This window comes from Hyla sarda, chromosome 11, assembly GCF_029499605.1.
Source record: "Hyla sarda isolate aHylSar1 chromosome 11, aHylSar1.hap1, whole genome shotgun sequence".
NCBI classification, from domain to species: domain Eukaryota; kingdom Metazoa; phylum Chordata; class Amphibia; order Anura; family Hylidae; genus Hyla; species Hyla sarda.
In genome coordinates, this window is record NC_079199.1 from 33598336 (window position 1) to 33626127 (window position 27792).

At 44.0% G+C, this 27792-nt stretch overlaps 1 protein-coding gene across 1 annotated transcript in view; it reads left to right on the top strand.

Annotated features, from left to right (window-relative positions):
- The window catches only part of ITPKA (inositol-trisphosphate 3-kinase A), a 104714-nt gene extending 77275 nt beyond the window's left edge, over positions 1-27439 (top strand). The window contains exons 3-7 of the mRNA XM_056546787.1: positions 11252-11465; positions 22303-22507; positions 23898-23999; positions 24855-24926; positions 27236-27439. Coding sequence (XP_056402762.1) covers positions 11252-11465; positions 22303-22507; positions 23898-23999; positions 24855-24926; positions 27236-27436 — 794 coding nt within the window. The 3' untranslated portion in view covers positions 27437-27439. The remainder of the gene's footprint in view (positions 1-11251; positions 11466-22302; positions 22508-23897; positions 24000-24854; positions 24927-27235) is intronic.
- The last annotated feature ends 353 nt before the right edge of the window (positions 27440-27792 follow it).

Consider the following 27792-nt stretch of genomic DNA (forward strand, 5'->3'; position numbering starts at 1 on the left):
ACTCACGTTTCAGAAGACAGAAACTCTGGTGGATCCGCTGGACCTGTGTGGCAGATGACTCGGACCGTACCAGGAAGCGGAGTCTAAGGTGCCGCTGGTTTTCACCAGAGCCCGCGGCAAAGCGGGATGGATTTGCTGCGGCAGGCGGCACCCAGGTCGCTACCCCTGGCACGGCTCGACCGCACAGGCGGCTGAGGAGATGCGAGGCACAGGAGGGATAAGGCAGCTCATAGGGATAGCAGAAGGTCAAGGCAGGCGGCAAAGTATTGTAGTCAGGATGTAGCAGGAGGTCAGTAGGCAGGCGGCAGAGGAGCAAGGTCAAGTCACAGAGCAAAGGATCAGATATACGGTAAGGCAACTCTCAGGAATGCTTTCTCTCAGGCACAAAAATCTGGCAGGGGAGTGAGGAGGGTGGATGAATTTATCAATGAGCCACAGGTGAATTACACTAATGAGCGCACTGGCCTTTTAAATCTTAAAGCTCCGGCGCATGCGTGCCATAGGGGACACACGCACCAGGTGACGGACTAGGGCTCGCATGCGGGCGCATCCCGCGATGCAAGTCCCAGCCCAGCCGGCAGCAGCAGGTAACGGGACCATGTGCTCACGGCCAGCGTGTGTGGCCGGAGCGCATAACGTAATGATAAGTACTGAAAGGCTAAAGATTTTTTAAATAAAAGTAATTTTTCCACCCTGGAGTACTCTTTTAATACAATCCATTTTTTTTTATCCCATGTTATAATGATGTGAGGCCTCACGTGCCTCCATTCCTCTTTTATTTACTGGCCTTTCCACTAATTAACAATTTTATTTTGTAGTTTTCTGCTTTCCTACTGCCTTACTTAATCTGTATGCTTTAGTGTGATGATTAAGGGGTTTTTCGTATGCTACCATAATTGTGTTTGAATGTGTAGTCAGACGTATAAAACACAATATAAAAAGTAAAAAAACTAAAACCTCCTCTCCCTCTTCTCCTGCAGCTTGCTGTTTCTGCAGCAGGAGCCTCCCCCTTCTACTCTGTCTGAAGAAGGACTAAAAGCACTATCCCCTTGGTTAAAGGGGTTCTCCGCCCCTAGGCATCTTATCCCCTATCCAAAGGATGATCTGGTCCCGCCGCTGGGAACCCCCGTGATCTCTTCTGCAACACCCCAGCAGTCACGCCCACTCCCACAGACTTGCATTGAGAAGGCATGACGTCACGAGGGTGCGGGGCCGTGACATCACAATCCTCCGGCCCCTCATCAGTCACGGAGACACAAGATGACATGGGGTGCTGCAGGAGCTCCCAGCTGCGGGACCCCCGCGATCAGACATCTTATCCCCTATCCTTTGTATAGGGGATAATAAGAAATCCACAAAAATAAAGCAAGTGTTACTCCTTTTAACTAAAATTTTTCCCTATGTTTAGTGTTCCTTTAAGCCAAGCACCACTTTAGTTTTAAAGAATGTACCGTACTTGAAATGTTAAAGTAGCAACACCCTAAAAAAAATTTTAAGAAGTGCTACTGAAGCACAGCATAATAAGCATAATAAGCCTCAGGTATGTGTAAGTTTATTTCTTTAGCAGACGGATACTGTTTTACCATAGTTTTTAGCATGAAGCCCAGTGGGTGGGTATGGAGGGAAACCAGAGAGAATTTTACACCTAGACATTCAGCAGGATATTTTCAGATTTACCCTGTAAGTAAGGACAATGGTTGCAACAGTTACGAAATTCTCTACCCAGAAACAAGGCAACAAGGCCAATATGGCCTACATAACTATATTCTGCAGGTAAAAATTGAGAATAGAAGAAAGAATCAGCTCACCCCAAAGCCAATGATTCCGAGCACGTAGAGGGTGAGGACTATACCTTTTAAATAGCAAAGACAAGGAGACTCCAGCTCGATTACAGATCCAATAGCCGTCTTTATTCACATAACGCTACACGAATCACAGGTACAAGGCAGGATGTACATGTGTACCTGTGATTCGTGTAGCGTTATGTGAATAAAGATGGCTATTGGATCTGTAATCGAGCTGCGGTCTCCTTGTCTTTGCTAAGAAAATATAATGGAATAAGTGTAAGGCTGCTTTCACACTATAAAATGCATCCGTTTTAAAGATCCGTTTGATGTTCCGTTATGAAAACCCTGAAAATCGGCCATTAAACGTCTGTTACAAAATCCCATTATAGTCTATGGGAGTTTTACATTATCCGTTTTAATCCGTTATAGTCCGTTATGAATAACAGATGTTATTTTGTGACGGGAGAATGAACGGAAGAAATAATGCATGCACTATTTCTCCCGTTACCATCTTCCGTCACAAAATAACGTCTATTATTCATAACGGACTATAACGGATTAAAATGGATAATGTAAAAATCCCATAGACTATAATGGGATTTTGTAACAGACGTTTAATGGCCGATTTTCAGGGTTTTCATAACGGAACATCAAACGGATCTTTAAAACGGATGAATTGTATAGTGTGAAAGCAGCCTTACACCGGTGGTCTGCTCCCGCCAGCATAATGGTTATCCTTACAGGTTCAGCTTTCAGGTTACCTTTTTGCAGTTGAGTGTTTAAGCCAACATAGGCATTGAAGGCATAAATAGTAAGTGAATGGGAGAGGTGCCAGATTTTTTTTTTTTTTTGGAGCACTGCACTGTGGAAAGGGGAGTGCTGACCTGTCCATTGATTTAAGGGGAGCCTCAGAGTGACATGCATTTTTTTTAGCGTGGTTCACCATTAAAGGGGTACTCCACTGAAAAGTTTTTTTTTTCTTTTAATCAACTGGTGCCAGAAAGTTAAACATATTTGTAAATTACTTCTATCAAAAAAAATCTTAATCCTTCCAGTACTTATCAGCTGCTGTTATGATCCACAGGAAGTTCTTTTCTTTTTGAATTTCCTTTCTGTCTGACCACATTGCTCTCTGCTGACACCTCTGTCCATTTTAGGAACTGCCCAGAGTAGGAGCAAATCCCCATAGAAAACCTATCCTGATCTGGACAGTTCCTAAAATGGACAGAGGTGTCAGCAGAAAGCATTGTGGTCAGACAGAAAGGAAATTCAAAAAGAAAAGAACTTCCTGTGGATCATAACAGCAGCTGATAAGTACTGGAAGGATTAAGATTTTTTAGTAGAAGTAATTTACAAATCTGTTTAACTTTCTGGCACCAGTTGATTAAAAAAAAATGCTTTCCAGTGGAGTACCCCTTTAAAGTTCAAGAAAAAGTGCAGCTCAAACAAACTAGACTGGCTGAGGGGACTGAGGTTAACTAAAAAGCGGCATAAATAACCACCTATCAAGTATCAAAAGAAATATATACAAAGGGAATTAGTCCTTAGGTCTCCTATAGTGTGGGTACATTTATGGTCTATTCACACGTACAGGATTCTGTGCAGATTTGACGCGCAGATTTGATGCGAAGGATTTTCTGCTGCAGATTTCATTGTAAACTGAACACAGCTTGAAATCCTGCGCATCAAATCTGCGCAGAATACTGTACGTGTGAATAGACCCTTAGAGTATAAATAGGCTGAAAAGGGTTTAAAATAGCTGAAAAAAAGAATAAATTTGTCAAACCGTGTAGATAGCACATAAACATTTGATGATGAAAATGTTATACAGTGATCCCTCAACTTACAATGGCCTCAACATACAATAGTTTCAACATACAATGGTCTTTTCTGGACCATTGTAAGTTGAAACCAGACTCAACATACAGTGTTATGGACAGTCCAGATCTGTGAAACGTGTCAATGAACCGACCAATCAGAAAGGGCATTCACTGGTAAAACTCCTGTATTACTGAAGTGTATGCACTGACTGGTGTCTGGTAGCGCCCCCTACAGTACAGGGAGGTATTACATGTTCTGTACACTTTACCTATACCAGGGTTAGCTGCTCCTTTGGACACCAGGTGAGGGCGGCTCCATTTTCCATTTTTTTAGGACATTGCGTGCACTGTACAGGTCCCCAAAGAAGCTCCTGTGCTCTACATAGACCAGTGCTTCCCAAGCAAGGAGCCTCCAGCTGTTGCAAAACTACAACTCCCAGCATGCCCGGACAGCCTTTGGCTGTCCGGGCATGCTGGGAATTGTAGTTTTGCAACAGCTGTGTTACGCCGAGCGCTCCGGGTCCCCGCTCCTCCCCGGAGCGCTCGCTACACTCTCGCTACTGCAGCGCTCCGGTCAGATCCACTGACCCGGGGCGCTGCGATATCACCTCCAGCCGGGATGCGATTCGCGATGCGGGTGGCGCCCGCTCGCGATGCGCACCCCGGCTCCCGTACCTGACTCGCTCTCCGTCGGTCCTGTCCCGGCGCGCGCGGCCCCGCTCCCTAGGGCGCGCGCGCGCCGGGTCTCTGCGATTTAAAGGGCCACTGCGCCGCTGATTGGCGCAGTGGTTCTAATTAGTGTGTTCACCTGTGCACTCCCTATTTATCCTCACTTCCCCTGCACTCCCTCGCCGGATCTTGTTGCCATTGTGCCAGTGAAAGCGTTTCCTTGTGTGTTCCTAGCCTGTGTTCCAGACCTCCTGCCGTTGCCCCTGACTACGATCCTTGCTGCCTGCCCCGACCTTCTGCTACGTCCGACCTTGCTTCTGTCTACTCCCTTGTACCGCGCCTATCTTCAGCAGTCAGAGAGGTTGAGCCGTTGCTAGTGGATACGACCTGGTCACTACCGCCGCAGCAAGACCATCCCGCTTTGCGGCGGGCTCTGGTGAAAACCAGTAGTGACTTAGAACCGATCCACTAGCACGGTCCACGCCAATCCCTCTCTGGCACAGAGGATCCACCTCCTGCCAGCCGGCATTGTGACAGTAGATCCGGCCATGGATCCCGCTGAAGTTCCTCTGCCAGTTGTCGCCGACCTCACCACGGTGGTCGCCCAGCAGTCACAACAGATAGCGCAACAAGGCCAACAGCTGTCTCAACTGACCGTGATGCTACAGCAGCTACTACCACAGCTTCAGCAATCATCTCCTCCGCCAGCTCCTGCACCTCCTCCGCAGCGAGTGGCCGCTTCTGGCCTACGACTATCCTTGCCGGATAAATTTGATGGGGACTCTAAATTTTGCCGTGGCTTTCTTTCCCAATGTTCCCTGCACTTGGAGATGATGTCGGACCAGTTTCCTACTGAAAGGTCTAAGGTGGCTTTCGTAGTCAGCCTTCTGTCTGGAAAAGCTCTGTCATGGGCCACACCGCTCTGGGACCGCAATGACCCCGTCACTGCCTCTATACACTCCTTCTTCTCGGAAATTCGAAGTGTCTTTGAGGAACCTGCCCGAGCCTCTTCTGCTGAGACTGCCCTGTTGAACCTGGTCCAGGGTAATTCTTCCGTTGGCGAGTATGCCGTACAATTCCGTACTCTTGCTTCAGAACTATCCTGGAATAATGAGGCCCTCTGCGCGACCTTTAAAAAAGGCCTATCCAGCAACATTAAAGATGTTCTGGCCGCACGAGAAATCCCTGCTAACCTACATGAACTCATTCATCTAGCCACTCGCATTGACATGCGTTTTTCCGAAAGGCGTCAGGAGCTCCGCCAGGATATGGACTTTGTTAGCACAAGGCGTTTTTTCTCCCCGGCTCCTCTCTCCTCTGGTCCCCTGCAATCCGTTCCTGTACCTCCCGCCGTGGAGGCTATGCAGGTCGACCGGTCTCGCCTGACACCTCAAGAGAGGACAAGACGCCGCATGGAGAATCTCTGCCTGTACTGTGCCGGTACCGAACACTTCCTGAAGGATTGTCCTATCCGTCCTCCCCGCCTGGAAAGACGTACGCTGACTCCGCACAAAGGTGAAACAGTCCTTGATGTCAACTCTGCTTCTCCACGTCTTACTGTGCCTGTGCGGATATCTGCCTCTACCTTCTCCTTCTCCACTAAAGCCTTCTTGGACTCCGGATCTGCAGGAAACTTTATTTTGGCCTCTCTCATCAACAGGTTCAACATCCCAGTGACCAGTCTCGCCAGACCTCTCTACATCAATTGTGTTAATAATGAAAGATTGGACTGTACCATACGTCTCCGCACGGAGCCCCTTCTAATGTGCATCGGACCTCATCACGAGAAAATTGAATTTTTGGTCCTCCCCAATTGCACTTCCGAAATTCTCCTTGGTCTACCCTGGCTTCAACACCATTCCCCAACCCTGGATTGGTCCACTGGGGAGATCAAGAGTTGGGGTCCCTCTTGTTTCAAGGACTGCCTTAAACCGGTTCCCAGTTCCCCTTGCCGTGACTCTGTGGTTCCCCCTGTAACCGGTCTCCCTAAGGCCTATATGGACTTTGCGGATGTTTTTTGCAAAAAACAAGCTGAGACTCTACCTCCTCACAGGCCTTATGATTGTCCTATTGACCTCCTCCCGGGCACTACTCCACCCCGGGGCAGAATTTATCCTCTCTCTGCCCCAGAGACTCTTGCTATGTCTGAGTACATCCAGGAAAATTTAAAAAAGGGCTTTATCCGCAAATCCTCCTCTCCTGCCGGAGCCGGATTTTTCTTTGTGTCCAAAAAAGATGGCTCCCTACGTCCTTGCATTGACTACCGCGGTCTTAATAAAATCACGGTAAAGAACCGCTACCCCCTACCTCTCATCTCTGAACTCTTTGATCGCCTCCAAGGTGCCCACATCTTTACCAAACTGGACTTAAGAGGTGCTTATAATCTCATCCGCATCAGAGAGGGGGATGAATGGAAAACGGCATTTAACACTAGAGATGGACACTTTGAGTATCTGGTCATGCCCTTTGGCCTGTGCAACACCCCTGCCGTCTTCCAAGACTTTGTTAATGAAATTTTTCGTGATCTCTTATACTCCTGTGTTGTTGTATATCTGGACGATATCCTGATTTTTTCTGCCAATCTAGAAGAACACCGCCAGCATGTCCGTATGGTTCTTCAGAGACTTCGTGACAATCAACTTTATGCCAAGATGGAGAAATGTCTGTTTGAATGCCAATCTCTTCCTTTCCTAGGATACTTGGTCTCTGGCCAGGGACTACAAATGGATCCAGACAAACTCTCTGCCGTCTTAGATTGGCCACGCCCCTCCGGACTCCGTGCTATCCAACGTTTTTTGGGGTTCGCCAATTATTACAGGCAATTTATTCCACATTTTTCTACCGTTGTGGCTCCTATCGTGGCTTTAACCAAAAAAAATGCCAATCCCAAGTCTTGGCCTCCTCAAGCGGAAGACGCCTTTAAACGGCTCAAGTCTGCCTTTTCTTCGGCTCCCGTGCTCTCCAGACCTGACCCATCTAAACCCTTCCTATTGGAGGTTGATGCCTCCTCTGTAGGAGCTGGAGCGGTCCTTCTACAAAAAAATTCTTCCGGGCATGCTGTTACTTGTGGGTTTTTTTCTAGGACCTTCTCTCCGGCGGAGAGGAACTACTCCATCGGGGATCGAGAGCTTCTAGCCATTAAATTAGCACTTGAGGAATGGAGGCATCTGCTGGAGGGATCAAGATTTCCAGTTATTATTTACACCGATCACAAGAACCTCTCCTATCTCCAGTCTGCCCAACGGCTGAATCCTCGCCAGGCCAGGTGGTCTCTGTTCTTTGCCCGATTTAATTTTGAAATTCACTTTCGGCCTGCCGATAAGAACATTAGGGCCGATGCTCTCTCTCGTTCCTCGGATGCCTCGGAAGTTGAACTCTCTCCGCAACACATCATTCCTCCTGACTGCCTGATTTCCACTTCTCCAGCCTCCATCAAGCAAACTCCTCCAGGAAAGACCTTCGTCTCTCCACGCCAACGCCTCGGAATCCTCAAATGGGGTCACTCCTCCCATCTCGCAGGTCATGCAGGCATCAAGAAATCTGTGCAACTCATCTCTCGCTTCTATTGGTGGCCGACTCTGGAGACGGATGTCGTGGACTTTGTGCGAGCCTGCACTATCTGTGCCCGGGATAAGACTCCTCGCCAGAAGCCCGCTGGTTTTCTTCATCCTCTGCCTGTCCCCGAACAGCCTTGGTCTCTGATTGGTATGGATTTTATTACAGACTTACCCCCATCCCGTGGCAACACTGTTGTTTGGGTGGTCGTTGATTCTCCAAAATGGCACATTTCATCCCTCTTCCTGGTCTTCCTTAAGCGCCTCAGTTGGCTAAACAATTTTTTGTACACATTTTTCGTCTTCACGGGTTGCCCACGCAGATCGTCTCGGATAGAGGCGTCCAATTCGTGTCAAAATTCTGGAGGGCTCTCTGTAAACAACTCAAGATTAAATTAAACTTTTCTTCTGCATATCATCCTCAATCCAATGGACAAGTAGAAAGAATTAACCAGGTCTTGGGTGATTATTTACGACATTTTGTTTCCTCCCGCCAGGATGATTGGGCAGATCTTCTACCATGGGCCGAATTCTCGTATAACTTCAGAGTCTCTGAATCTTCCTCCAAATCCCCATTTTTCGTGGTGTACGGCCGTCACCCTCTTCCTCCCCTCCCTACCCCCTTGCCCTCTGGTCTGCCCGCTGTGGATGAAATTTCTCGTGATCTTTCCACCATATGGAGAGAGACCCAAAATTCTCTCTTACAGGCTTCATCACGCATGAAGAAGTTTGCTGATAAGAAAAGAAGAGCTCCTCCCATTTTTTCTCCTGGAGACAAGGTATGGCTCTCCGCTAAATATGTCCGCTTCCGTGTCCCTAGCTACAAGTTGGGACCACGCTATCTTGGTCCTTTCAAAATTTTGTGCCAGATTAATCCTGTCTCTTACAAACTTCTTCTTCCTCCTTCTCTTCGCATTCCTAATGCCTTTTTCCCTGGTTGAACTTGATGGACATATGTCTTTTTTCGACCGTACTAACTATGTAACTATGTAACTTTCACGTTTCTCTTCTTAAACCACTCATTATCAACCGTTTCTCTCCCAAACTTGTTTCCCCCACTCCTGTTTCCGGCTCCTCGGACATCTTCTCCGTTAAAGAAATACTGGCATCCAAAAAGGTCAGGGGTAAAACTTTTTTTTTAGTTGATTGGGAGGGTTGTGGTCCAGAAGAGAGATCCTGGGAACCTGAGGAGAATATCCTAGACAAAAGTCTGCTCCTCAGGTTCTCAGGCTCTAAGAAGAGGGGGAGACCCAAGGGGGGGGGGGTACTGTTACGCCGAGCGCTCCGGGTCCCCGCTCCTCCCCGGAGCGCTCGCTACACTCTCGCTACTGCAGCGCTCCGGTCAGATCCACTGACCCGGGGCGCTGCGATACCACCTCCAGCCGGGATGCGATTCGCGATGCGGGTGGCGCCCGCTCGCGATGCGCACCCCGGCTCCCGTACCTGACTCGCTCTCCGTCGGTCCTGTCCCGGCGCGCGCGGCCCCGCTCCCTAGGGCGCGCGCGCGCCGGGTCTCTGCGATTTAAAGGGCCACTGCGCCGCTGATTGGCGCAGTGGTTCTAATTAGTGTGTTCACCTGTGCACTCCCTATTTATCCTCACTTCCCCTGCACTCCCTCGCCGGATCTTGTTGCCATTGTGCCAGTGAAAGCGTTTCCTTGTGTGTTCCTAGCCTGTGTTCCAGACCTCCTGCCGTTGCCCCTGACTACGATCCTTGCTGTCTGCCCCGACCTTCTGCTACGTCCGACCTTGCTTCTGTCTACTCCCTTGTACCGCGCCTATCTTCAGCAGTCAGAGAGGTTGAGCCGTTGCTAGTGGATACGACCTGGTCACTACCGCCGCAGCAAGACCATCCCGCTTTGCGGCGGGCTCTGGTGAAAACCAGTAGTGACTTAGAACCGATCCACTAGCACGGTCCACGCCAATCCCTCTCTGGCACAGAGGATCCACCTCCTGCCAGCCGGCATCGTGACAAGCTGGAGGCTCCCTGGTTGGGAAACACAGAAATAGACAGTGATTACAGCTCCCAGCAGCTCTTTCTTACTTTTATATGTAAGGACTTGCTTTATCTATATTAGCTATCTACTTATTTTTCTTTAATTCTCACTTTTTCCTATTTTTGGATGACATTTTGGTGCCTTTAGAACCAATTACCAGGTTTCCATTGAGTTATGGTCTCAACATACGATGGTTTCAACATACAATGGTCATCCCAGAACCAATTAATATTGTAACTTGAGGGACCACTGTATATCAAAGATGATCAGTGAACATATATTGCCTGCCGCAGGGTCCTTGCAGTTTACTCAATGCTTAAGATAAATTATATATAAAAATCTGTGATCCACTTTAGAAGGTGCATAGTGCATAAAATATAATGGAGAAAATGTATACTGCGAGGGTGTTCTTTAGAGATGAGCGAACTTACAGTAAATTCGATTCATCATGAACTTCTCGGCTCGGCAGTTGATGACTTATCCTGCGTCAAATTAGTTCAGCCTTCAGGTGCTCCGGTGGGCTGGAAAAGGTGGATACATTCCTAGGAAAGATTCTCCTAGGGCTGTATCCACCTTTTCCAGCCCACCGGAGCACCTGAAAGCTGAACTAATTTATGCAGGATAAGTCATCAACTGCCGAGCCGAGAAGTTCGTGATGAATCGAATTTACTGTAAATTCGCTCATCTCTAGTGTTCTTCTAAAAGAATGCATAATAAAGGTAGAACTGAAAATGTGTCACAGAAAATCTGGTCGGAGTAGGGGAGCGGTCTTTTAGTTTTCACTGTATAGCAATTCCCTATTATGATCATATTTTGTGTGATTTATAAGGAAAAATATAGATGTTAGTTAGGGGTTACCAACAGTGAAATAATGTCTGTGTCCATTGCATTAGACCTAAAGTTATTGTTTGTTGTTATAATTCCTTCATACTTATTCAACCCTAAATGTCTTCTATTTGTATCATTGTTTCCATATGCACCACACACTGATTTAAAGGGGTATTCCAGGAAAAAACTTTTTTTTATATATCAACTGGCATCAGAAAGTTAAACAGATTTGTAAATTACTTCTATTAAAAAATCTTAATCCTTTCAGTACTTATGAGCTTCTGAAGTTTAGGTTGTTCTTTTCTGTCTAAGTCCTCTCTGATGACACCTGTCTCGGGAACCGCCCAGTTTAGAAGAGGTTTGCTATGGGAATTTGCTTCTAAACTGGGCGTTTCCCGAGACACGTGTCAACAGAGATTACTTAGACAGAAAAGAACAACCTTAACTTCAGAAGCTCATAAGTACTGAAAGGATTAAGATTTTTTAATAGAAGTAATTTACAAATCTGTTTAACTTTCTGCAGCCAGTTGATATATATAAAAAAAAGTTTTTTCCTGGAATACCCCTTTAATGTTGTCTTCTATTCATATTTTGTAGGAAGCTTCAAAGCAGCTGCTGGTGGGACGATATTAAAACGTTACTCAGAGAATGAGAAGAATTGCTTTGAGCTAGTGATGAAAGACCCTCTTGCCTCCTGCGTGCCCACTTTCCATGGGGTGACAGAAAGAGACGGGGAAAGTTATATCCAACTGGATGACCTTCTTAACAACTTTGATGAACCTTGTGTTATGGACTGTAAGATGGGTGTCAGGTGGGTGTCGAAAAACTTCTGGTATTGTATGTTTTGATAACTTCTAAATATCAACTTCTTCTTTTCTGTATTATTTTCCAGCCCACACAATGACATTTTTAGGACTAGTTATTGAATAATGTGCATCAAGGCCACATATTATCTGCTATAGTCAGTTACCATAGTAACTGCACAGGATAAAAGGGCAAATGATGGCCCAGTTTTAGCTTAAATGCTTTAGCATATTTTTGGTAAGAGTGTAATAAACTGTTACTTATACTTTTTCTGTTGATTTTAGACATTATAATACTTATGGATTTTTGGTTGTATATACCATTATCCATATTGTAGAGGGAGTGCAGAAAATGCGGGGGTTCTAGCCTCCGAGCGCTACTGTGATGGTAAAATTAAGCGAAGATGCCAATGGTACACAGGAACTTTTTTAATTATGAATAAAAGTAACAACTGAACAACGCATTTCGGCGTGCTCTCACGCCTTCCTCAGGTCCACAAAGATAATTTCATGGTGTCCTGTCTGGGTTCTTCCTGTGTGCTGGCCACAGTATGGACCTACAGAATAAAGATAAGGTGTAATTTTTTTACCGAAAAGTGCATTGGAACAGAAGCTCTAGAAAGTAGCAAAATTGAGTTTTTTTGAGTCCTTAAAGGGGTACTCTGCCCTAGACATCTTATCCCCTATCCAAAGGATAGGGGATAAGATGTCTCATCCCGGGGGTCCCTCTGCTGGGGACCCCCGCAATCCCTCCTGCAGCCCCCCGAAATCATCACTGCACAGAGCTAACTTTGCTCCATGCATGATGACTCACGATGACTCACAGTGGGGCATGATGTCATGAGGGTGAGAAGCTGTGACATCACTATACTCCGGTCCCTGTATCGGGAGTCATCACGCACGGAGCAAACTTAGCTCTGTGCATTGATCACTCGGGGTGCCGAAGGAGAGATTGCGGGGGTCCCCAGCAGCAGGACCCCCGTGATCAGACATCTTATCCCCTATCCTTTGGATAGGGGATAAGATGTCTAGGGCGGAGTACCCCTTTAAGGTTAAAATGGGCTGAGGGGTTAAGGGGTTTACCCTAAAAAGCAATAAGAAGCACTTGGAAGTTCGAGGATCATTTTACGATAAGTGTATTTTTGAGCTTTTAAAGGAAAACTGTCACATGTTCACTCCCGCACTAACCACAGGTACTGACGTATAGTGCGGGGAACGCTGATTCATATGATCCCTACCTTTCCCGGATCCGTCCAGCTGTTCATCCGCAATCTTAGTTTTTCTGTAAATGCAAATGTGGCTGCAACTGGCACGGATGGGGTTTTCAGGAGCCTAGTGGTACTGTGACATCAGTGCTGCCCGTCCGCAGCGCCGCACGCTTATGAATATTCATCCCTCTAGCTCTCCCTCTCCCCACCGCTCCTAACTGGTCTTCTGTGTGTGACAGGTTTCCTTTAAGTACACCATGTGAGCATAATAATCTAACAACATCTTGTGTCATAGTGAAACTTGAAAATGTATCCGTATAAGAAAATCTGCACCAAAACCACGTCTCGATTTTTTTATTCTCTTGCAGGCTTGTGACCTACCAGTGGCAGATTTTCTGCTGCAGATTTAATGCTGCAGCATTTATGCCCTGTCTAAACATACTCTAAAAATGTATAAGAATGCATAACTATGCTTTTCTGTATGCACAGAGGGGGAAAAAATGGGTTTTGCTGATTTTTTTTAAAGCCCAAGCAAGCCTGGTCATTAAGAGGTTAACATCAAGGCTCCTTTAGGGCTGTTTGTTTTCTGCTGTTCTTCACTAAGTTATAGTTACATGGCAACAGGTGATGGAACACAAGTCTGCAATGCCTCTGAGATGATGTCTTGTCGTAGGTTTTGCTACCTGGTGCTGAAGCAATGGGGGATATTTATCAAAACCAGTGCAGAGAAAAAGTGTAGCAGTTGCCTGTAGCAACCAATCAGATTGCTTCTTTAAAGGAGTACTCCGCCCTTAGACATCTGATCCCCTATCCGAAGTTCGCTCCATGCACCGGATCGTGGGAGTCCCCATTGGCGGGACCCCCGTGATCAGACATTTTATCCCCTATCCTTTGGACAGGGGATAAGATGTCTAGGGGTGGAGTACTCCTTTTAAGTCTCTAAGAAAAAGGAAAGAATCTGATTGGTTGCTACGGGCAACTGCTCCACTTTTCCTCTGCACAGGTTTTAATAAATCTCCCCCAATGAGTTTGGAGGGGGATGACAGATCCATAACCAGTAAAATTAGCACGTTGCAACGTTCCAACCCCAAATTTCAGGCTTAAAAGTGTTAAAGAACTTAGCCGTGTGAAAATCATCCCAGAGACATTACTCTGGTGCGTCTGTGGTAAGATCCAAGAAAATGATCTAAGAAGTGAAAACCAAACGCTACAAGGTTCATTTCTGTAAGATACTTTTGCTTTCTCTTTCCTCTGCAGGCAAGCTTTGAAACATTGTACATTTTTGTGAGAATTAGTATGGTGTAAGGCTAGGTTCAGACTACGGAATCTCCGGGCAGAAAATTTCCACGCAGACACTGCAGTCTCCAATAGACTGCAATGTGTTCCGCGCGGATTTCCGCCTGAAGAAAGAGCAACCCCATTCTTCAGGCGGAAATTTCCAAACGGATTTTCCGTTGACAAATTGCGCTCCACAAATTCTGAAGTGTGAATTTGTGAACGGAAACCCCTTCACTACACTATACATTTTAGCAAGCGGAATTTCCGCCTGCAATTTCAAAGAGGAATTGCAGGCGGAAAATCCTGTAGTCTGAACCTAGCCTAAAAAACAAACAAACAAAAAAAAAAAAACTTAAAGGGGTACTCTGATGGAAAACACATTTTTTTAAATTAACTGGTGCCAGAAAGTTAAACAGATTTGTAAATTGCTTCTATTTAAAAATCTTAATCCTTCCAGTACTTATGAGCTCCTGTATGCTCCAGAGGAAGTTGTATTTCTGTCTGTTTTTTTTTTTCCAGTCTGACCACAGTGCTCTCTTCTGACACCTCTGTCCATGTGAGGAACTGTCCAGAGTACAAGCAAATCTCCATAGCAAACCTCTCCAGCTCTGGACAGTTGATGATACGGACAGAGATGTCAGCAGAGAGCACTGAAAAGAATTACAGAAAGAAATGCAACTTCCTGTGGAGCATAAACCAGCTAATAAGTACTGGAAAGATTAAGATTTTTAAATAGAAGTAATTTACAAATCTGTTTAACTTTCTGGCACCAGTTGATTAAAACATTTTTGTTTTCCACTGGAGTACCCCTTTAAAGGGGAACTCCGTCTCTTTAACTAGGTGAGAGGTTACTCCGGGTGTATGTGTGTGTGTCTGATTGTTGTGTGTCTCTCGTGTGTCCTGTTGGTGTTCGTGCGCGGATCAACTTCATTTCCTGGTTAAAGTTACTTTAGTATCCTGTCTCTAATATCCTTATTGGGGGGGGGGGGGGGGTATTGGGGAGCTCTGTGCTCGAGCTATTTGTTCACTGTGTATGTGTTTGTTTTTCATAAAAAGTTATAAAACTTAAAAAACTAAAACAAAGGGGAACTCCAGTAAATAAGTGCTTATCCCCTATCCAGTGTATAGGGGGAAAAGTGTCTGATTGTGGGGGAGTCCGACCTTTGGGACACCTTGTGATCTCCTCCCCTGCACCACGGCTCTTCCTGGGCACAGAGTGGAGGTGACGGAGAGGGGCACGAAGCGGTGGCTGACACACCCTTCCATGTATCTCTATGGGAAAGCCACAGATACATGAACGCTACAAGAATCATAAAGAGTTAATCACGCATGGTGGCAGGGGACAAGGCTGTTCGCACAGGAGCTTCAACCTGGTTAGTCATGGACCTCCTGCAGTCCCGGTCAGAAGATTATGACCATATGTAGCCATCGATTAGCCAGTTTAGGCAATAAGATAATGATTCATTAAGGAATCCGATGAATTGCTGTTGGTTGACTGGGTGTAGGAGGAGAACGCCCTGAACAGACCCGTAATAGTCTCTTTTATTATGATGAAACAATATAGATGTAGTGAAGGACTTTTCCAGGCTACTACTTGCAATAACACATTAACATTTATAGCTAAAGTAAGTCATAAACATAGCATAGGTTACCTAATATGACCTAAATACATTATTTTATTAGGACAGTGTTTTCCAAAAAGTGTGTCGCCTTCTGTTGCAAAACTACAACCCCCAACATGCCCGGACAGCCTTTGGCTGGGAATTGTAGTTTTGCATCTGCCAGGGAAACATTGTTTGGAAAACAGTGCATTATGTGCCTATTAATATATTACGTTTATTATAAATATTAATACATTTTTGCTTGGAAAATATGTTTTTATTTTACATGAGAGAAACATCGATGAGCATCAATTTACATTAGTAATTAATGATGCCATGTGGCTACCAGAGTGTCATGTATATTGGGTATAATGAGTATTGTCCATCTGGTTTGTGGCACAGGCAAAGTTATAGCCACAGGCGGTGTGAGAAGTGGTAAAGTTACACAGATGCAGATTGTGTTACAAACTTTGGTGCAGAGTATGCAGGAAAAAAATTCTTGAAAACTTGGATGGGCTGTCTTCAAATGTGTCAGATTTATCAGAGTGACAGCTGATTGTTAAAGGGTGACTCCGCCCCTAGACATGTTATCCCCTATCCAAAGGACTGGGAGCAAACTCCACTCCGTGCCGGGTGACTGGTGACCACCGCTGTCGTGCCCCCTAGATTCATGTGTATGGGAGGAGGCGTGACAGCTGTGTGCAAGTCATCACACCCCCTCCCATAGACATGAATGGAGGGGTGTGGTGTCATGTGGATTCCGTGTTCATGAATGCCGTAGCGCCGACCCATAGACCGCGGGGATCCCAGCAGCTGGACCCCCCCATATCAGACATGTTATCCCTATCCTTTGGATAGAGGATAACATGTCTAGGGGCAGAGTACCCCTTTAACCCCTTAAGGACTCAGCCCATTTTGACCTTAAAGGGGTATTCCGGGCAAAAACATCTTATCCCCTATCGAAAGGATAGGGGATAAGATGTCTGATCGCGGGGGGCCAGCTGCTGGGGACCCCCATGATCTTGCACGCAGCACCCCACTAAAATCAGTCCCCGGAGCATGTTCGCTCCAGGTCTGATTACTGTCGATCACGGGGCCGGAAGATCGTTACGTCACACAGGGGGTCTATGGGAGGGGGTGTGACAGCTCTGTGACAATGCTCCGGCCCCGTGATCGATAGTAATCAGACTGATTTTAGCGGGGTGCTGCGTGCAAGATCACGAGGGTCCCCAGCGGCAGGACCCCCGCGATCAGACATCTTATCCCCTATCCTTTGGATAGGGGAAAAGATGTCTTAGCGCCGGAGTAACCCTTTAAGGACCAGGCCAATTTTATTTTTGCGTTTTAGTTTTTTTCCTTGTCTTTTAAAATTCTTAACTCTTTTATATTTCCATTCACAGACCCATATGAGGGCTTGTTTTTTGCGTGACCAGTTGCTCTTTGTAATGACATCACTTATTTTACACTAAAATGTATGGCAACCCCCCCCCCCTTCCAAAAAAAAAAAAAAAATTGTGTAATGAAATTTAAACGAAAATCATAATTTAGCAAATTTGGGGGGGTTTTGTTTTCACGCTGTACACCTTATGATAAAAATTATATGTTTTCTTTATTCTCTGGGTCAATATGATTAAAATGATACCCTTGATTACATAGATTTCTATTATTGTACTGCTTTTAAAAAATCTCAAACTTTTTTTTTTGGCAAAATCAGTACGTTTAAAATTGCCCTATTTTGACCACCTCTAACTTTCTTATTTTTCTGTATTCAGGGATGTGTGAGGGCTCATGTTTTTGCGCCATGATCTGTAGTTTGTTTTAGTACCACGTTTGCGCAAATATGACTTTTTGATAGCTTTTTATTAAATTCATTTGCAGTTTGATGTGACAAAAAAGCTGAAATTTTTGACCGGAGTCAAATGTTGACTTCGGTCGGCTCATTTTTGACCCGTATGCGGTTTCCTGACCGGACTTAAAACCGCAGTATACTACGGTTTTAGGTCCGGTCACAAAACCAGATACGGGTCAAAAATGAGCCGACCGGAGTCACAGTCGATTCTTTAAAGTAAATGGACTTCAGGGCTGGTCTGGCTGGGGTAAGGGAGAGCCCGTTTTGCCCCTCCCCCAGCCGGATCCGGCACCCGTAACGTAAAAACGAGGTGTGAATGCAGCCTGAGCTGTTTTGTCTCTAAGATGTTTACAGCAAAGTACCCCTTTAAAAGAGATCTGCAGCCATAGACACTTATCCCCTATCCGCAGCATAGCGGTACGTGGAACCGTACCCAAAACAGTGCAGAGAGAAGAGAGGGAAACTGAATCGGATGGCGTGCATAAGAACAGGCCCATGTTTCTAAATCTGTCCTGTTTTCATATTATTATTATTCACGTCAGGTAGCCTCCAGGGAATGTTTATTTTAAGTTTTTATTATATTTCCATGAAATGGAGTTAGCACGGTCAATTTCCGAAAGCTGTTAAGTTGTAAAAATGAGATAAATTGTTATGTGTGTGAAGCCACAAGTAAACAGGTGAATTGCTTGTGACCTGGCTCGGTTAGTTACTCTGCTGATTACTATCAGTTTGCTCATATAAAAGGTTTTCAATAATTTTCTCAGTTGCTTGGAAATTCACCCAAATGTGCATATTTATGAGTAAAAATGTATACAAAAAAGCTGAAACAGCCACATAAAGTATGTAGAAAAATATATAAATGTGTATTCATATAACTTCACCATAAGGAAATGCAGCACTAAATTGCCCATCAGAGCTGGTGTCATCCTAGTCTGTGGGATACCAGTTTTGGTTAGTACAATCCATTGGCATAAGCAGATAGTTATGTGCTATGACAATTGTGTATAGCACATATACTAAGGCTGCATTCCCACCACGATTTGACCTGCCGATGCACAGATACGATTTCGGAAGCTCAAATCGTATCTGTGTACGGACAGGTACTGACAGATACGGAGCCATTACAGTGACTATTATGGGGCTGCGGACCCGATCCTAGTCAGCTAATGACTACGATCTGGTCATTTTCTCAGGGGATCCGATTTTTGACTCGCACTGAAAATCGTGGTCTGCCACGATTTTCAGTCCATGCCAAAAATCTGACATGCCAAGAAAATTACCAGATCGTAGTCACCATTATAGTTAAAGAGGTACTTTAAATCAGCTGGTGCCAGAAAGTTAAACAGATTTGTAAATTACTTCAATTAAAAGATCTTTACCCTTCCAGTACTTTTTAGCAGCTGTATGCTTCAGAGGGAATTTTTTTCTTTTTAAATTTCTTATTTGTCTTGTCCACAGTGCTCTCTGCTGACACATCTGTCCGTGTCAGGAACTGTCCAGAGCAGGAGAAAATCCCCAAACCTATGCTGCTCTGGACAGATCCTGACACGGACAGAGGTGTCAGCAGAGAGCACTGTGGACAAGACAAAAAAGAAATTCAAAAAGAAAAGAATTTCCTCTGTAGTATACAGCTGCTAAAAAGTGCTGGAAGGGTAAAGATTTTTTTAAAGAAGTAATTTACAAATCTAAAAATACAATGTGTGTGCAGCTCACAAACCGAGGATATATTTGGTTATAAGCCGAAACCCAACGGCCAAGAATAAAATATAGAAGAAGAAATGTATAACCAATCCTCAAGGATTTTACCCCAAAAGGTACATAATGATATTCAAATAAAATAGGTTTGCTTTAGTTAACAATTTTATTTAATATATAAAATCAATAGAATAAATTGCACTATTTAGTACTCTGGCACAGATGTAATGAAAGGGGGTGAAAAAAACACTGGGCCCTAGTGGTAATAATCACCTATAAAAATACCCAAAAAAATATCAAAAAATATGTATATAAAATAAAAAAAATATATGAAAATATATATATAATGTTCCGTAATTATATTGGCGATCGACTGTGGACTGGTTTGGTTATGGGCAGGTCTAAAAACTGCAGAGGGAGCGAGAAGAGTGACAACCGAAAGGGGGCATGGACTAGGCTGCACAAAGTGACTAACCTGGCTGTCTGCTGGGGGGCGCTGCATGCTGAATGGAGCACTCAGCGAACTGCAAGTTATTTCTGATAGATGAGCAATGCCTGAGCCAGAAGGAGAAATTTACTTCAAATTGAAATCAATATTGTATTTATTTGACTTGTCTCAAGACTAGTGATGCTGCCTTTTTATTGTTGTTTATATTTTTTGGAATATTCTTAGTGAGGCTGTTTCAGCTCTGTTTGTTTTGCAGCCATTAATATATAAAGTAGAGTGTAGAGTGTAAGATTAGAGACACTGCGGGAATTGATTTAAAGGGGTACTCCGCTGCTCAGCGTTTGGAACAAGCTGTTCCGAACGCTGGAGCCGGGAGCTCGTGACCTCATAGCCCCCCCCCCCTCTCATGATGTCACGCCCCGCCCCCTCAATGCAAGTCTATGGGAGGGGACGTGACAGCCATCGCGCCCCCTCCCATAGACTTGCATTGAGGGGGTGGGGCGTGATGTTACAAGGGACAAGGAGGCAGGGCTATGACATCACAAGCTCCCGGCGCCTGCACCAGCGTTCAGAAGTTTGTTCCAAACGCTGAGCATCGGAGTACCCCTTTTAATAGTGTGGGTGTTTTTTTGTTTGGGTTTTTGAATTGTATATTCTTCTTATTTATTATTGTTGTGCATGTTACCAAGTAATTATGGTGCATTTAGTTCTAGCGCAGTGTGATGCTAGAACTCGTGACATCACGGCCACGCCCCCTCAATGCAAGTCTATGGGAGGGGGCGTGGCGGCCGTCACTCCCCCTCCCATAGACTTGCATTGAGGGGGCGTGGCTGTGACGCCATAAGTGGGACGTGGCCGTGATGTCACGAGCTTCCGCCCCGCATGGCCAATCATCCGGCATAGAGCAAAGTTCGGATGTCTGGGGTACCGCAGCCGAGATCGCAGCGGCGGGACCCCTGCGATCAGACATCTTATCCTCTATCCTTTGGAACTGGGGATAAGATGTCTAGGGGCAGTGTACCCCTTTAAGTAAATTGGGGCCATTAGGAAAAAGAAACCATTCGCAGCTCATCTTTCTATTCTAAAATTGCTCTGGTAAAATAAAAGCTAAGCTGTTGTTTGGTTGCTTGCTTTCTAACACATATTTCTCTCGGATTGATAAATTTGGGCCATTGTATTGATTAGGGCATGGAACCTATTTTTCCTTATTACCAGAATAGGCTGTGTTCACATGGCGGCTGTGCTCTGGTAAAAGAAGCTCTATCGCTCAGTCCATTGGAAAGATAGGAGCTGAGTGGAGAAAAAATACTATATGTCCGATCATTTTTTTCCGCTCAACTCCCCTAAAATACTGGACACCCGACTGACCCAATTCAAGTCAATAAGGAGATGTATGGCAAACTTCGAGGAGGATAGGAATTCCGGCGCTGACCAAGGAGGAGACAATGGAGCCAGGTGTGTAACGAACAGATTTAATCCAATGCGACGCGTTTCACCGCGCTTGCGCGGTGAAACGCGTCGCATTGGATTAAATCTGTTCGTTACACACCTGGCTCCATTGTCACCTCCTTGGTCAGCGCCGGAATTCCTATCCTCCTCGAAGTTTGCCATACATCTCCTTACTGTTTTTAGGAAGGCTGCAGACCGGGATCCTCTTATCAAACGCATATCCTGGTTGAGTGGGAGTGCACATAACATGGCAGAGTGAGCCTTTGCCTTTTCCCTCCCCTCCCACACACCTGTGATCCCGTTGATTCTCCACAAGGGAGCGCCTGTTTTTCCTTGTTTTACAATTCAAGTCAATGGAATCTGTCAGGACATGGAAGTGTCAGTTTTCCTGCGACCTGTTCAAGGTCTGTTCAGCACAACAACAAAAAAGGTCTGAACGGACCCTGAAGGGGTCAGAGCACAACGGCGATGTGAACCTAGCCTTAGGAAATGTTTGTGAGCCGGTCAGTGAACATATCTAGGAGAATGCTGGGTATTTGACCAGCAGCAAATCTCCACACTCTTATTCTTACCTCAAAGCAGCATTACATCTGATGTCAGCTATTTAACAGTGTAGTCAGGCTACCAGGAAGTTCAAAGTTCAAAGGTTGGACCCCCGCAATCAGTCGCTTATCCCCTATCCTGTGTATAGGGGATAAGTTGTCTTTTGTTGCAGTACTCCTTTAACAGACATCACAACAACTTTTTAGACCACAAAAAAATGACATATTAGGAGCACAATTGTTGCATGCCTCACCTGCCATATTTCCCACATCCCATAAATATCTAGAGAAATCCAAGAGAACATTAAACAGAGACGCACTGTTTTGACTACAGTCTGTCTCTATTTGTGGTGTTAGGATCTTCAATATTGGGATGAATAGTCTTTCTTAGACATTTTTATCACCTGGCCTGTTCTTAATCACATTCACAACTATGCTTGTTAACATATTTTTTTTTCTTCCATAATGTGGAAAAATCATCTCTTGTCCAAAAAGGGGAATGGGACATGTGCCTAGTGACACAATCTCAGGACACGGATAGAACGGAATCTCTGTTTATAGATTACGCAAAGGAAGAAAAGTTACAAAAAGTGACAGGAAGTTTGTGGTAGAGAAGCAGAAGTGCTAGAGTCAATAGACAATAATACATGAACTTGTAAACTGGTGTCAGAATGCGTGGAAGTCCTCTGTAATAGGCAAAGAGGACATACCTTTGCATATGTGACATGTTTTATCTGTTTGAGCTCAATTTGTTTATATCTTCATCATCTTACAGGACATATTTGGAAGAGGAGTTGACTAAGGCCCGTGGTAAGCCCAAGCTAAGGAAGGACATGTATAAGAAGATGATTGAGGTGGATCCTCGTGCGCCGACAGAAGAGGAAAGTGCGCATCAAGCCGTTACCAAACCCCGATACATGCAATGGAGAGAGACTATTAGCTCAACTTCAACATTGGGATTTAGGATCGAGGGTATTAAGGTCAGTGTGCTATGGTTTAAAGGGGTACTCCGGTGAAAAACTTTTTTTTTTTTTTTTTTTTTTTTTTTTTCAAATCAACTGGTGCCAGAAAGTTAAACAGATTTGTAAATTACTTCTATTAAAAAATCTTAATCCTTCCTGTACTTATTAGCTGATGAATACTACAGTGGAAATTCTTTTTCTTTTTGAAACACAGAGCTGTCTGCTGACATCATGAGCACAGTGCTCTCAGCTGACATCATGACCACAGTGCTCTCTGCTGACATCTCTGTCCATTTTATGAACTGTCCAGAACAGCATATGTTTGCTATGGGGATTTCCTTTTACTCTGGACAGTTCCTAAAATGGACAGAGATGTCAGCAGAGAGCACTGTGTTTCAAACGGAAAATAATTTCTACTGTAGTATTCAGCAGCTAATAAGTACAGGAAGGATTAAGATTTTTTTTTTAATAGAAGTAATTTACAAATCTGTTCAACTTTCTGGCACCAGTTGATTTAAAAAAAAAATAAGTTTTTCACCGGAGTTCCCCTTTAACTCTTAAATGAATTCTCTGGTCCTATCAAAATGTATTGTGGTGGTGTACCAATCATGTTATCTGAGGCCTTAAATAATGCTCTTGAGTTCATTAAATAGTCATAGATCACATTTAGTTGGGTCAAAGGTTAGACACACAAGCACATACTTTTTGACACAGCTGTATTTGTGACTTGCATTTCCCCTCAAAACACTAGTTTTTCTTTTCCTTATGGTTGGTCAGAGAACTCAGCACTGATCTTTATTATGTCTAAACATGTTAATTTGCCTGCCCCTGGGGGCCAAACATGAGGAAAGTGAGGGCCACTAGTCAGGCATCACTGCTGTAAATGCTATCATGCTTATTTACTTATACATTGCAGCAATAGAAACTGATAAAATATAATCTCAGTGTTAAAGGGGTATTCCAGGCCAAAACTTTTTTTTTATATATCAACTGGCTCCGGAAAGTTAAACAGATTTGTAAATCACTTCTATTAAAAAATCTTAATCCTTCCAATAGTTATTAGCTTCTGAAGTTGAGTTGTTGTTTTCTGTCTAACTGCTCTCTGATGACTCACGTCCCGGGAGCTGTGCAGCTCCTATGGGGATATTCTCCCATCATGCACAGCTCCCGGGACGTGACATCATCATTGAGCAGTTAGACAGAAAACTTCAGAAGCTAATAACTATTGGAAGGATTAAGATTTTTTAATAGAAGTAATTTACAAATCTGTTTAACTTTCCGGAGCCAGTTGATATATATAAAAAAAGGTTTTGCCTGGAATACCCCTTTAAGTAGCACTGGTTGGTGTCTATTTCCTCAGTTCTTGTAACTCTAGACTAATGTTCTCAATGTTCTCTTAATTCTTCAGAAAGGTGATGGGACCTGCAACACGAACTTCAAGACAACAAAAACTCGGGACCAAGTTCACAAAGCATTCCTAGAATTTATTGATGGAAATATGATCATTTTGGTATGTAGACTGGTAAAAATAAATGGTTGGAATAAACAGCTATCCACAGTGGATGAACCATTGTGGTATTCAGACAGCTGAAAGAAGGGGGTACCCCAGACCTCCATCCCTCCCACTAGCTCATACGGTCTTTGGGGTGTGATAGGCACCATATTGCTCCAAACAACTCTATGGAAGACACTGGTGCCCCATACTAGCGATTGATGATGGTTTCAGCAGTCAGTCCTCTTTAACCTAACATTTATCATCTGCCCTGTAGATAGGTTAAATGGGGTTTCAGCTGGAATAACACTTTGATTTTGAGAGCTACTCATAGTAAAAAGAAGTAAAGTTTGTTGTTGTCTACTATAAAGTTATTTCATAAGTATATAAACACAATACAAATTTTACAAAGATGAAAAGAAAACAGGATTGCACTCACCATCCAACGAATCTCTATTCAATACCAAACATGACAAGCAAGGTGTGCAGGTGTGGAGGTGGGGGACGTGAACCGGCACAGACTGTTTCGCGCACTTACGGCGCTTCTTCCAGCCGGTATACCGGCTGGAAGAAGCACCGTAAGTGCGCGAAACGGTCTGTTCCGGTTCACGTCCCCCGCCTCCACACCATCCTTGTCATGTCTGGTATTGAATAAAGATTTGTTGGATGGTGAGTGCAATCCTGTTTTTTTTTTTTTTCATCTTTGGATATTTGCTATTTTGGATATATGCACCACCGCTACCCATGATACATCCGAAGTTCTCCACGCTCACCACTATCATTGATGGTTGGCTCACCTGAGTCCTAGTCCTGTTAGTGCCGGACCATTTGCTCTCACCCACTAATTTTACAATGTTTTGTTATATTCTGCAGAAGAAGTATCTGGCTAGACTACAGGAAATTAGAAGTATTGTGGAGTCTTCAGAGTTCTTCAGACATCATGAGGTAAGTTAATTATTGACACTCGGTATCTAGTCTGAAGTCTAGAGATTACCGATTACTAGGTGCGGCAAAGGAAACACCAACAGCTAGAGAACATCATAAACACATAAAAAACTATAGGAAAGGCCAGCATGCTCTCAATATGTCCTGAATGGGATATCAATACTTAACTGGTATACAATTTCTTTACATGCATGTCTGGGGATGAGAGACAGTAGAAGGAGTGTAAAGTAGCTAATCCACTTAAGATCAGCCTTGTCGTAACTGTATTTTAATATTGACCATTTTGGGGCACATACAACTTTTTGATAACCTTTTATTCTGACTTTTAAGAGGCGGATACCAAATGTCCAGTTTATAATTAGGGTGATACCAATTGTGTGTAGTTTTTTTTCTTTTTTTACACAATAAGCCATCCTGTACAAGATTTTTTTTTAAAAATCTTAAATTTCGTAATTTTTTTAAATAAAATAATATTTCAAATTGGTTTTCCTAAGATTGTCCACAGGATAGGGAAGTTTATCAAGAGGGTTGGACCACTGGGACCCCCACCAATCTCAAGAATGGAGGTCACTTGTCCTCCAAATCAATCGCGCAGCAATGTGAATGCTCTGCCACCGCTCTGTTTATTCTCCACGGGACTTCCAAGCACTCAGCAATATTCTGAAGTCCCAGAGACAGTGAATGGAGTGATGTCTAGGGATGCACCTGCTGATCCATTCACTTGGGGAACAATTGACCCCCGCCCTTGTGATCACCACTGAGTCACAGCGGTATCTTCAGTGGTGTGGTGCATGTTCTAAGTGGGCATTATCCAGATACCCACAAAATAATTGTAGTCCAAACCGAAACATGCAGGGCAGCATTCACTTGTGCCAAAAAAATACACAAAAATACTTTAAACACCAGGGAAGCAACAGCTGCAATTGAAGTTTTTGCTCTTTTTCTCTATATATCTCTCTCTCTCTTTCTGTAGAGTAGAGAGCATATGAGTAGTAGGGGGATATGTGATTGGCTAAGATTGCTGAGCACAGCACTATGACATGTTTTGGCACCAGGTAACTACAGAAAAGGAAGAGCACTAGAAGGAGGATGCAGGAGTGTATTTTATTTTTCTTACTTAAATGTTCTCGCATAACATCTTGACCCATGTAGTAATTAAATGAAGAACCTTTAAGCACGTTATTATTATGTACACAACATGACAATTGATTTTGCAAAAGCTTTTTGTGCAAGACTCCTTAAAAAACACTGTAAAGTGTTAGTGTCATTTAAAACAACTTTTGCCCAGAGATCAAAAGTTTATATTAAAGCCAGGTCTCACTCCTGTGCTCCGCTGTGATTGCAAGCTGAAAGCCAACTCCATCCCCTGGCTGGCCAGCAGATCCGACCTTTTCTCTGCATATACTTATGCAAAGAAAAGGTCAGATTTGATTGACAGCCAGTAAATGAGGCGTGCACTGCCATGCACTTCAACTGGCTGTAGCTTGCAATCACAGCAGGTCTTAGGAGTGAGACCTGGTGCAATCTCATTTTTTGATATATCTGGGTAACATGTAAAATATAGTTTTAAAATACACTAACATTTAAAAATATAAGCCTGGTATGCTGTCTACCGTACATTATGGGGAGAGGGTCCTGTTACCAGTCTTACACATGAAATAAAGTAGAGGTACAGTTTTTTATGTTATAATGGAATTTGGGTTTGCGCCCTTAAATCATCTCTGTTTTACATGCAAATAATGGGAAGTATTTCTATGTATGACAGTGAGAATCCTTATTGACCATGTTGTTTCAGGAACCACTTTAAAGGCTTCGCCCACTAGGAGTGGGACATGTTATTATGGTGTCTAAGTTGTGCCTCCACCCACAGACTATTCCTCCGTGCTTTGCTGCAGACGATTTGAATTGTGTTGTTTAGTTTTATTTTACTATTGACCCAAGTTCTTTTTGTATGCCCTTTTTTGCTTTACTGGAGCAAGGCTTTTCCAGCGAGTCTTAGCATGTAGCATTTGTAGGCCTCCGGCAATAACTGCATATGTGTATCTAGTCTCCCGGTATAATCTGTTCAATTGTTCCACATGTGAATACAGTTCTGTAGAAGGAAAACAGAATGTACCAGAGTTTCTTTTCATGTAATTTTTCATTTTTTGCGGCTGAATAGAAATGTCATTTTACAGTTTGCCTCCCTATTGAAGGCTTCTACCACCAACAGGATCTTTCTCACAGTCAGGGATATACACAGTAGTTGTCATCTATTCACAAATGTTCAGTTCTGTAATGACAAAAAATTTATCTGTGCTTTCTGCTAGGTAATCGGAAGCTCCTTGCTGTTTGTACATGACAAGAAAGGAAAGTGTAACGTATGGCTTATAGATTTTGGAAAAACAACACCGCTGCCAGAGGGACAAACTCTGAATCACCGCATTGCCTGGCAAGAGGGGAACCGAGAAGATGGTTATCTCTATGGATTTGACAATCTTATTGAAATCTTATCCAGCATTGCATCTTGATAAGGACTCTCTGGCGACTCACCTGACCACTACATTAGGATTATACATTTATTTTTAACGCTGTTTACTATTTGAGATGGATTTTATCTACTGGTGATGGAACTGAAGAAGCTTTTAACATAGGAATCACATTGCTTGTAATATACATCTTTGCCATATGGTTGTTTTTATGGGTTATTTATGCCTAATTTTTAACCCCATGACTTCCTGGTACTCTCTGTGGTGATTTGTGATGATCTGCGCAAAACTTTGGCTTCTGTGTTGAAAACTTCCCATACTCTACAACACAGAATCGTCAGTGATGTCATTAGAGTTTACACATTTTCCAAAATGTAAAATATGACCTTTTGACTTGA